This window comes from Chelonia mydas, chromosome 12 (assembly GCF_015237465.2).
Source record: "Chelonia mydas isolate rCheMyd1 chromosome 12, rCheMyd1.pri.v2, whole genome shotgun sequence".
NCBI lineage: Eukaryota > Metazoa > Chordata > Testudines > Cheloniidae > Chelonia > Chelonia mydas.
Window position 1 is genome coordinate 22939688 of NC_051252.2, and position 12300 is coordinate 22951987.

The following is a 12300-nucleotide window of genomic DNA, read 5'->3' on the forward strand; positions in this document are numbered from 1 at the left end:
GTAACAATTAATAAAGACAATTGAAACCTTTCAAGGGAGAAATTAAACTTTTTCAAGCAGTTGCCCTAAAGTAATTGCTAATTTAAATGTGGCCTGCTTAATGTAAATTCTAGCCTAGATTGAATATCCAGGATATCACACTAGCCTTTTAGTCTAGTTTCTTCACAAAAATACAGATAAATTGCTGACCTTTGTGATAATATTTCTCCATCAATTATGTGTCATCTTGACCGAGTTGTTTGGCATACCTACTTGATCTTGTTTACTCTCCACCTGTTTCATACAGTGAGCATGAATTATTAGAGTTTCAATTCATTCTATCATACATGGATAATTCAGTTCTTAAGCTAGGACAAGAGAATAATCTATAGTTTGGTAATGACCTATGCGTGATAGATGGTGATAGGAATAGTGTGAAACTATTGGTTGCAGAGAGTCATAGACAATTTGCTTTCGTTTTAGGGATGGGTTGGCTGTTACTAAACATAAATGTTATAAATTACAATAAGATACTGTGGTAAGTGGGGGGCATATAAATGTCTTTAGTAATAAAACAGACAATAACATACTGTGTGAGGTTGAGACAAATAGTGTTTGTTATTTTATAAACTGTATTCTAACCAACTTGTCTTTAATACTTACCAAGTATTTAAAAGAGAGCAATCATGACTAAAACACATTTGCGTTTTCAGACTGTGTCTTATGTTCAGAACACAACATGTGTTATTCCCTTGGATTGATTTAGCAAGAGAGAGAGAGCAGTGTGTTGAAGAAATTTGGGGCAGCCAAAACTATGTACTTAGATTCGAAAAACCTCACCTGAATGAATCCCAAGAAAAAGAATTAAATAACAGAAGTTTAAGCTGCAGTGAACAATAAAAACTAAATATGGAAGGATCTGAAGTGGAAAATCTAATAAAAAAATAAAGTAGTCAGACTAAATGTGATTATTCACATGAACAGGATCAGGCCTGAACTTATTGCTATAACTTTCATAATATATTACTGGTAACCCATAATCTGTTGCTTCAGTTGTGCATTATTTTCTCTGACACCCTCACTTAAACTAATTTGGTAAGCAAATAACTTGCACTGTCAACTCTGTTCACACTCAATAAAGAAGACGTAGTAACTAAAAATATTTTTGCCTTATTATAAATACATGAGTTATTTTTGTGATCATGGTCAGTGAGGGAGTCATAAGCATGAAAGCAAGTGCATGTATGTATCCATAGCTCCAGCATTTTCAGTAGATTTATCTTTTCTCAGTAATGGTCGCCAAGACCCTTGTCCATACTACACATTTTAACTGTATTAAAGAGAGTATGATGGTTTAAAAGTAGTTAACATTTTGCAGCCACAATTCAACCTTAGACTACTGTTTTACTGTCATGTTAAAGAATGGTGTTCAAATCATGCTGAAGAGATGACTGAACATGGTTCTGCTGAGCACAGTCCATGCAGTGCAGAGGCAATCTACGTCTGTTTCCAGAGCATTTGGATGGGTGCTATAACAAGATCACAAAAATGGTTTAAATTCCAGTTTTGTCCCTCCACCCCCAAGGTGTTGTTCTTTGAGTAGATGCAAGTAGGTGTGTGCACCCCCTCCACCCCCCCACATTTGGTGCAAACGAATGGAGGGGGGTCAGGGCAGTGCCACCTCATATAGCCAGTGGAGGGGCTACAGGCATTAGGTGCACACACCGCCCATCTAAGGGTACTGCAAAGCAAAATTCTGCAGCTCCAGAGTGCAGGGTGCATGCACACCTGTTTGGAATACATGTCAGCATCACATTTTGAAGAACCACAGTTGCAGTAAGTAACTGTTCCTTAATCTGAGCCCTTCTTAAATCCCCCTTCTCTTTTGCTTTACACTTCTCCCTTCTCAAGGTCTTGCATTACAATAACTATCTGGCAACTGTGACTTCAGTAGCTGTTTCTGGCGCATACAGAGCACCTAGATTCTCACTGTAAGCCAGAGACATATGCACTCTAACATCTATCTGCAAAACACGCATCCGTCATTGACTCATTCATGCAAGCCTGCATATATGCATGCAGAAAGGAGATTGCAATATCGTCATGGATACAGAACATACAAGTACCAATTTGCTTATTTAATTATCTGATTTGTACACAAAAAATTATTTTGTATGCACAAAAAATATGGCTGCAATTTAGGAGACAGGCTTTCAAAACTTAGTCTATTTAAACTCCAAAGTTTGAAAGCAGTTTACAGGGTGAGTGTGGTTTTTGTCTCAATAATTTAGTGACATGGATGAATTCTGCTAAAATTAATAAGCAAATGAATATTTTTATTTCTGTTGTGTATGTTTTACTATAACTTCAGAAAAAAGCAAGGAAAATTTTTCTTAAAATGTGAGATGCACTTTACTCACAATTATCATAAAAAGAATTAATGCAGAATGTAGAGGTGACTAGATACATCTTTTTATTAAAATAATAGACTCACTGAGGAACAACTTTTTTATGACACATTCCATTATTGCAGCTACAGACCCATAATTTAAAAATTACTGCCCAAAAACCCTGGCAGAAATGATTTTGCAATCATTGTCCTTTTAAAGTTTAAGAATTGTCTGGTTAGGTTAGGAAGAATGTAGTTGTATAAAATGTGTTGTGATTTGTAGGATAAGTATAGAATTAAAGAATTTAAATTTGGTTAAGAAAATAACATTTTCACCTTATAGTTTGTGGCTAGTAGGGAAAAGGCTCCAATCAGCAAGTAAATGAAGGCTCTGAGAATAGTAAGTAGTGTTACTTGTAGTATGGGAAGGATGTATGGTTCCAAAAATAACTAATAAAGTAAAAGCTGCAGTAACAAGACAAAGAAAAACAGTCTTAAAGGAAACAAGCCCAAACCTTCCTATTGTCCTGCTGGTAAACAAGGAGGTGGTGGTGGTGGGGAGAGGATAAAGAAAGGAAAGAAGTTGGGAAGAAAGGAGGCTGTGATTCTTATCTGGATTAAGATTGCAAATAAGAGAACATTGTCTCAAATTGGTTTTTAGGTGAAGTCAGTAACTGGCAATGACATTACTTGTTTGTTAAAGGGTATAAAAAGTAAACTGTTAAAGGGATTCATTGCTAATACCTGCCTGACTACACTGGAGCCAACCAGTATGGGTATAAGCACCGCGGGATTTAGCCTATTTGTAAGTACTGTATACTGATCACATGCTTATATATATTGTTACTGTATTGGATGTTGTAACTGCTTATTGTTAGGCTGTTAGACATGTTTAGAGCAACTGCATAAAATACTATTTGGCCTTTGGATTTAATAAAGGAATTTATGGATAAATTAGCGTTTGGTGGTTTTTCATATCAATATTAATCCAACACGATTTATCATTATTACTATTTTTAAATGCACAGAAATATGTACTTTAAATTTATTATAAATGATTATAAATTGGCAGAGCATCCCAATGCCCTCTGTGCTATGTGTGTGAGGCCTTCTCACTTGTTCATAGGCTTTGTTTTGCATTTTGTTTGGGCCAAGAGTATTATATATTGCAAGTGTGAAGTGCACCCAGGATATGGAGTCACCCAAAACCCAAAGATATCATTATAGCCTCATTTTACAGTGTTGATTAAAAAAAAAAAAAAGCAGGAATCTTGCTCTAACTTGTTTTTCATCTCTCTTACTATTCTCTCATTCAATGTTTCTATTCCCTGTTGTTACCAGATCCCTTCCTCCCCATTAATTCATTTTACCTTTCCCTGCTGTTTCCGGGACTCATCTCTTCTGAAAACTTTGTGCCAAGTGTCCTCATTTCAAACAAAGCTACAGTAGTAGGTTTTATTTCAGTTTATTTCACCAAAATATTTTTAAGTCAAAAATGCCCATGGAATGATTTTAGTGTAGGCATATGTGAACGTTGGTTGTTTTTTTTCTATAGATGGAGTAATGTGTTTAAATTACACTCATGAATTATGGGTAGCTGAAGATCATACTTTTGAGTAATTAATGTTTTTGTACAGCATTTATGTTTTATACATAAAGAAGCATGTCAGCACAGAAAAATTAAATATTCTCCTCTCACAAATTACACTGACTCCTTTTTGACAGTATGGGCCAAACTTCCAGAATTGAGTGTGCATTTTTGCATAACATGTATGATTACCATGTATGTGAAAATCAGGTATCAACATGTGGCCAGCTATCCATCAAACAGGTCATCTGTGAGTAAATGGATAATTTGTGCATGCAGTCATGGTAACTATGCATGCAATTCTGAAAAATTGGCTGGTTCTCCACTTGTCCAATCAGATCCCTCCTTTTCAACATTCCTAAATCTTCCAATTATAGAAGTTTTAGCCTCATCTCTGAACAATTATTTACTTTTGAACTTGCCCTTGAACAGTGCTTCTCCTCAGCTTGGCCTGCAAGGAGATGGCAATTAAAAGTTTGCAGCAGCAGAAAACTTTCAAAACATCACAAGACAAGAAGGTTGTTGTTTATATTTTCTTTTGCCATTCATAATAATCATACTGCAGTCGTATTGTCTGCATATGCTGCCAATAGATAGTGTTCACCCAGAAATTATATTTTCAGTCGGAAACCTAGTACAATTGTGGTCACTTTACAGTATTACTGGTTGTTCCATGATGTTGATAGTGTAAGTAAACAAGCAGAAAAACAATATGTTATACGGATCAGACTCTAACATAGTGTGGGCCCAGTGTCAGCAGTGTTTTAAATAGGGGTACCACATGCTTTACCAATCTGATAACACTAATGTGAAATAAACAGAGAATGTAAAATGCACCCATTTTTTTAGCAATTTAAGAAATTTACAAGTTGGGGCTTTCAATGCATAGCTATGATTTATGAGGGATGTCTTCAAGGGAACATGTAGGATCAAATTCTGCCTTGACTTGCATCCTAACAACTTCAGTGTACATCAGAAGTTGCAACAGCTGGTTTTGAGTATTCTGCTGGTGAGTAATAGCGCACCTCCCCAAACCTACTGGCTCCAAATCCTAAATTTGTTCAGTTTCCAAATCATAATTAACTTAATCCTAATGGCCATCTTAAATCTTAACTGCTAAGCAGATCTCAAGAGCAGGCCCAAAATGCCTGCAACCAAGAAACCCTTGAAATAAAGTGGCAAATTGGGTCACGTGGCCTGGAAGTTTCTTTTAGGTTCTCCTCCATGAAATCAACTAGATGCTAGGAGATGCCATTGCTCGCAGCCTTAGCTGTCCTATACAGTTCTCCTCCAAGCGTGAATCTGCCCTTGGTCACATCTGTCTCTATGGTGCATGTATGTGCAAAAGCCACCCACATGCCGTGGCTAAAGTAGGTGGGGAGCAGCAGGGGAAAAAATCACAGGGGAATGTGATAGACATGGCAATTTCCTGCCATAACCTTACAAGACCTTATTCATTTAAGTTTAAGTATCTTTGGGGTCCATTGTGTTAAACGGATAAAACATAAACTATTATGAGCTGAGATTGTATGTAACCTCTCAAGGGGGAAGATGTGACAGATGTGAGACTGAGGGATTCAAAAGACTATATTGAACATGTGCCAGACAAGTATGGACTTTTTGGGACAATTGAGTGTGAAGTGGATTTCCTGGGAATTCCCTAGGGAGAGATTAATGCAAATTACTCAATTCCAGTTATTTAAAAACACAGCCTTTTGAAGCTATACTCTGGGGAAAGTCTTTTTCTGCTGATGACCTGTTACTCAAAGCCAAGATCAGAGGCATGAGCTGTATAAAGAAATGACTGCTCTCCTCTGCCAAGCCTGGGTTCTGGTTCTGAATCTGACACTTAGGAACATGAAACCATGGGAAAACCCATATGTGGGTTTTGAAGGACACCTAGCAGAGTCCGAGGTTGGAACAGCGGTGCCTCTGCTAAGCTTCTTAGCATGGGTGTAGTCTCTTCTATTGTCTTTATTGTTTTCTCTATAATGTTTTCACTTTAAGAGTAAATCTGATTGCCTAGAAAGCACTATGTGGTACAGTAATTTAAAACAGTGGGCATAGCCTCTGGAGACAAATCAAAGTGCAGATGCTGGCCTTTTAGCAAGTCTGGCTTACTGGACAATGTAGGTGCAGCCTTTAAAGATCCCCTAGTCAGGAGTGGGAGAAATGTGGGGCTCTGCCCAAGAAAGATGGCAGCCTAGAGTGGAGGCTCTCAAGGGATCACAAAAGGGGAATACAGATGCAGTTGCTCTTTATTGTGACAGGTAGTTTCCACTCCTCTCTCTAGCCTGGAAGAGAAGCCTTCTGCCCGTAGCTGCTTCTCTTCCTTGGCTGGGTTGGTAAGAGTAGTTTCCATCTACTTTAACTGAAACCTAGAGGGGTCTCTCAAGGGTGTGGGCTCTGGAGTAGAGACCATCTCTTACTCTGCATTTGTACAGGGCCAAACACACTGGAGGCTTGTCTGAGTAAAGTCCCTGGTTGCTACTGCAATACACACACTAAGGCCATATGGATAGGCAAGTTTCCTGGGGGCATCCTGCCTGCAAGTTGACCCCCGTGGTCACCGAAAGGTGGATGGAATAACAAGTGCCCTCCTGCCTGGGCAGTAAATCAGTGCAGGAGCCCAGACCCTGTGGGCTCAGCCCCCCATGTCTATGGGGGAAGAGGGATTGGCCCCAGATCCTCTGGGCTCAGCCCCCTATGCCTCTAGGGGTTCCCCCATCTCTGCAGCCTCAGCCCCCTATGCCTCTGGGGGATCCCCCAATCTCTGCAGGCTCAACCCCATGTCTATGGAGGTCCCACAGTCCCTGCACACTCAGTCCCATGTGTCTGGGAGGGGGGCCCAGTCACTGCAGGCTCAGCCCTCTGTGCCTCGGGGGAAGGGGGGGGTGCCCCAGGCCCTGCACGTTCAGCCCCCCAGTCCCTGCAGGCTCAGCCCCCTGTGCCTCAGGGGGGTTCCCCAGTCCCTGCAGGCTCAGCCCCCTGTGCCTCGGGGGGTTCCCCCAGTCCCTGCACGTTCAGCCCCCCAGTCCCTGCAGGCTCAGCCCCTGTGCCTCAGGGGTGTTCCCAAGTCTCTGCAGGCTCAGCCCCCTGTGCCTCGGGGGGGTTCCCAAGTCCCTGCAGGCTCAGACCCCTGTGTCTATGGGGGGGGGCTAGTCCCTGTAGGCTCAGAGTCAGCCCCCCATGTCTGTGGGGGTCCCCCAGTCCCTGGAGGCTCAGGGGGAGGCGGGTGTGCCCGCAGCCACCGGGTTTCCTCTCTTGTCGCCCCAGCCAGTCCCTGCTCCGGCTACAGCCCCGGCTGCCCTGAGGTGACTGCGCGGCCGCCGCCACAGGGAGCGAAGGGCGGCCGCGCGCCTCCGGCCCGGCCGCCGCAGCGGCACAGCGAGCGCGTCACGTGGGCGGCGGCAGCGCTGCGCCGTGTCCCTTCCACCTGCCCGGAGCGGCGGCGCGCCGGCCGGCCATGGGGCTGCGCCAGGGGCAGGCAGGGCGGGATGCTCCAGCGCCTCCACCGGCCCCGCGGGCTGCAGGGGCGCCCCGGGGCTGCCGCGCTGCCGGCGCCGCGGGCTCGGCGTAGAGGGGAGGCGGGCGCGGAGAGCCCGGCCGGAGCCGCAGCGAATTCCCCGCCGGCGAAGGGCAGGCGGTGGCGGGGACCCGCCATGGAGAAGGCTGCAGCGGCGGCCGCGGAGCTCCGGCAGGGCGCCCTGGTGCCGCTCACCGCCATCTGCCTGGGTAAGTGCAGCACCCTCCGAGCCGCCGCCGGGAGCCGGACGCTCGTGCGGGCCCGGAGCGGCTGCGGGACAGACAAACGCCGGGTGGATGCGCAGCGGGAGCGTGACGGGCACCCTGGCCACAGACGGGCACCTTGGGCAAATGGGCACCCTGACCTCAGATAGGCACCTTGGGCACATGGGCACCCTGGCCATGGAAGGGCACTTTGGTCACTGGCAGGTAGCCCTGTGGAAACCCTGGGCACAAATGGGCACTGGCAGGGAGCCCTATAGGTGTTCTGGGCATTGATGGTCACGGAGGCACCTGGGGCACTGGCAGAAAGCTATGCCCACAGCTTGGGCATGGGAGCACACTGGCCACCTCTGGGCTCACAGAGCACAGATGGACATGCAGACGCAGGTGGACACATGGCCATGCATGCTCCCTGGGCATGGGCAGACATGGATGAATATCTTGAGCAGGGACAGACAGACAAGCTGGTCACAAAATATACAGCTGCTGGACACACTGAGCACAGTGCAAGCATATGTACTTTACTTGTGCAAGGAGACTGCAGGCTGAAATGGGATCAGCTCTGTCTGGTGTGGGGAATGACAAAGTCTCCTAGAGCTTGGGCCAGGTATGCCTAGGAGAGTGACTTGTGTGGCTGCATTTGTTCTCAGTTGTGTTCTCTGTTTCTGCACAGATTTCTGTGAACTGTTTTCAGTCTTGCAGTAGCTAGAGGTTGTTTATTGGAAGTTAGCAGCATAGTAACTATGTAAGCACGGTGGGCGTTTGGGGCTTGCTTATGGTTTACAAATAAGTCAGCATGGTTTCCCTTAATACCGTTTCTTATTGTGTGTGTTCTATGCTTCACAAAAATGCCACCCCCAAGAAAAATAGAATATTCTTACAAATGTTACCAGTGCTGCTGCCACCACATAAATATACAACACTTTTTATAACCAGTGTTATGTGTTATTTATTTCAACATACGTGTACGTGTGCAAACTTCTTAACAAAATGCATATTATTTGATGGCTTAAAGGAAAAAGCTCATAATAAATTATAGTTTAGGATACACAGTGCAAATATCTGTGGATCTATTACAGTTTCTGTTTTAACTCGTTCTTCCCAGTGGTTTATAACATCTCTGTAAAATAGCTTACTGTGCACTCAAACTTGGTGTATAAGGGCACAGATGTTGGAGCTTGTCAAGATAGATAAATATAAAATGTATATAAAATTTGAGTAGGGTTTTAACTACGATTCTCCTTGACTTTGAAACCATGACTGTAACCTTACATAATGCTTAGAAAGTTTACCCATATTTGGATAATAGCCCCCTTTTTCATAGTCCATACCCTGGTCTAACTCTTGAGACACATTGAGGGTAGCACTTATTGTGCAGCAGTTATTTGTAGGCCTGTCAGAGGTTCCTGCCCAACCACCACTTGGCCAGAGTTCTCATCTGGTTGATAGTTTAATAGTGGTAGGATGAAAAATCCAGTTTCACTATTCCCCAATCATCATCTGTTCCCCCTCCCTTCCTCCTGCCTGGAGCAACTGCTCTAATCTCTACTTCACAGTGAGTTTTAATGTATGGGAATTCAAATGCAAAATACATATTGTTACTTGTTTCAGATGCTTTTGTGCATAGTTGGCTGCCAGTTCCCAAGGTGCCTCTGTGTCCATCAATGCCCAGAACGCCAGTAGGGCTGCCTGCCCATGCCCAGGCTGCCTGCCTGTGCCCAGGGTGCCCACAGGGCTGCCTTCCCGTGCCCAGGTAACTGACCCCACATTCTGAACTGTTATGATATCTAGATATCTTGGCAGATATTTGAACTATGATGGCCTATCAAAATAAAAAGCGCTTTGAAAAGGACCTTCTTTGCTTATATAATAAACTAATATTGACTTCCAAGAATCCTTAATAATAAACAATACTTATTGTAAAAATGCATTGTACGATCCCGCCGAACCCCATGCTATGTACTCAGGCAGCTAACTTTTGAGGGATGCTGCCCTGGCTACACTGCTATTTTTAGTGCAGTAGCTGGAGCACAGCTGCCAAATGAATGTCCACCCTAGCTGGGAATCGCACCTCCCAGCTGCTATGGAGACATATAGCCATCATGGTTACCACTTATGGATTAACTTTAAATTAAATGATAATCGACTTCTGTCGAGAATATTTTTGGTTTAATAGAGGTGGAAGAGAGGCACAAGAGGTGCAAAGTTTGTTGGTGTCAAAGCAGAAGTCGATGAGAGCTATTTTCCAACCCAAAGGCCTCATCGTGAAAGGCAGAGCTCAGTGGAAGTTGCAGATGTTCAAAACCTCCCAAGACTAAGCTCTGAAGCACCAAAATGGACTATACAATAAACTTATTGCATGCAGTACAAGCCACTTACTGTGGACTAGGAAAACTGTGACTCCTTGTTTTTCCCAGCTCTTCTGTTTCATCTCATGATTCCACTGAGCTCTCAATGTGCTATTTTCATTGCAGTTTATCTTCTATACCCATACCTTTAAGGATTCCAGGGTTGTGGGGAGACCAAAGGACCAGTACAGATGTCTGTTTTCTTCTGGGCCTCTAACATTTGTGAGAGCATGGAAGCTTGCAAAGCTAGGACCTAACAGAAGGCAGTTTGACTTGCTATAGTCCTGTCAATGAGAAGGGAAAGGACATGGGAAGTCATGGACTGATTCTCCATCTGGGGAAGGTAAAATAAAACTCTAACTACATACAGTTCAGTCCATGGCCTTATTTACAATGCTGACTTAATTTGAAATGAAAGGAAAGCAACTCCGAACTCTTGGTCTCAGCCACCAAAGTCCTTTCTAGCATTCAGCAAGCTGGGAAAGTTGAGGGCACACCTTTGCTAGAGACGTAGGCCTTCTGCTATGTCCTATCCAAGGGACTTCCTTCAAAAATTTATCTTAATCCCCATCTTTGAAGACCAACTAGGTTCATTTTTTTATAGTGTCTCCAGCAGGCAGTCACATGATGCTGAACCATCTCCATCGTGTGCACTGTCTGCAGGTTACAACTCCCAGAAACACCTAGTCTTAAAAGGGTATGTCTCAAAGGGCATAGGCCCAGACCTCAAAGGTACTTAGGTTCCTACCTTCCATTGATTTCAGTGGAAATTAGAAGCCTTAATACCTTTGAGAATCTAAGTCTGCAGCCCAGTAACAGACATGCTTATGTGCCAGTGCTCTGTTATCAGCATCTGGAACATTAGGGAGGGTCAGGATTTCTGTACGGTGACTTACTGTTCTGTCACTAAGTAATTGGAACTAAGTCTCTAAGTCTGTCAGCTTTTTCCTGAAATTGGCAGAGTCAGTCACTGCCCACTCAGTTGCAGTGTATCTTCAACTTGCCACTAAGTCTGCACCTTTCCCAACCCAGCCTATTAGTTTCTCTGTGCTTTGTAGACTAGGTCCCTTATGAAAACATGTCTAGGAGAGAGACCTATGAAGACCAGGAAAATCTGAACAAGGTTGTGTGATGTGGGGAGAAGAACTGATCAGTGGATGGCGCTGGCAGATCTGATTGGATAGGAGTATGACTGAGTGAGAGCTAGCTGGGAAGAGCCAGACCGAGTGGCATATTGGAGCTGAGCATCAGTGAGCTTTAATACAGTATTAGAGTATTGCCCTAAGATATACTTACCAACATATCAAGAGTAAGCTAACACTGTGAAACTAATGAAATAATTACACAGCATTACATACGTTACTGTGTGTCAATTACATAATAAAATTAATGCTATTAAAGTAGTTTGAAGATAGTGTTGTTAATGGTTATTAATACAAGTCTGCAGTTCTGTTTCTAACACAGAATACACAAACATCGTTACTCAATTGCCCTCCTGCTCACATTTTTTACTACAATATGCAATCCTTTTTAGCCATTTAGAAATTACAGAAGATTATTTTACTGCTTCAGTTCTTCACTCCCTCTGCCACCAACCTTTTCCTGGTTGTGTTCATCGTAATATCACCAATTCAATAATTGCAGTTTTGTGTGATTAGTAGTCTGTTAGGGCCACTTGCTATCTTCAGTTGTTAGGGATCTCTCCATTGAGGTGGTGAGTGGTCAGCTGAGGTCAGTGAGGGTCTATTTAGTTTTTGGACTTTAGATTGCAAGGAAGAAAAGTTTTCCAATTAGTGCCAACCGCAGTGGTCTTTTTGTGTGGATTCCTGTTCATAAAAATCTCCACTATTTGACACAGGACACTGAACTGCTATCATACTGGGATAAGTTTCAGTCAGTGGTGACCAGAACTGGATTTGAACTGGCAACTAATGGTATGTCTAGAGTGCAATTAGACACTTGCAGCTGGCCCAAACCAACTGACTTGGGCTTATGGGGGTTGGGCTGCGGGGCTATTTCATTGGAGTGTAGACTTCTGGGCTTGGGCTGCAGCCCGAGCCCGGAAGTCTACACTCCAGTGAAACAGTCCCACAGCCCAACCTCTGGTAGCCCGAGTCAGCTGGCACTGGCCAACCGCGGGTTTTTATATGCAGTGTAGACTTACCCTTAGCAGCATATCCCGTTCTCTGGACTTTCCACTCCCCTCTGATAGGTACTTAATATTTCTGTTATGCTAGTTTTAATTCTGT

At 43.7% G+C, this 12300-nt stretch overlaps 1 protein-coding gene across 3 annotated transcripts in view; it reads left to right on the forward strand.

Moving 5' to 3' along the window:
- Positions 1-12300, forward strand: part of LRP3 (LDL receptor related protein 3) — a 66157-nt gene that overhangs the window by 26039 nt on the left and 27818 nt on the right. For 2 of the 3 annotated variants that reach the window (XM_037878163.2, XM_043526415.1), the window contains exon 1: positions 7437-7691. The exons of the other annotated variant lie outside the window; for it this stretch is intronic. In XM_037878163.2, coding sequence (XP_037734091.2) covers positions 7454-7691 — 238 coding nt within the window. In that variant the 5' untranslated portion in view covers positions 7437-7453. Of the gene's footprint in view, positions 1-7436; positions 7692-12300 lie in introns of those variants that run through there. 3 annotated transcript variants of the gene reach the window in all.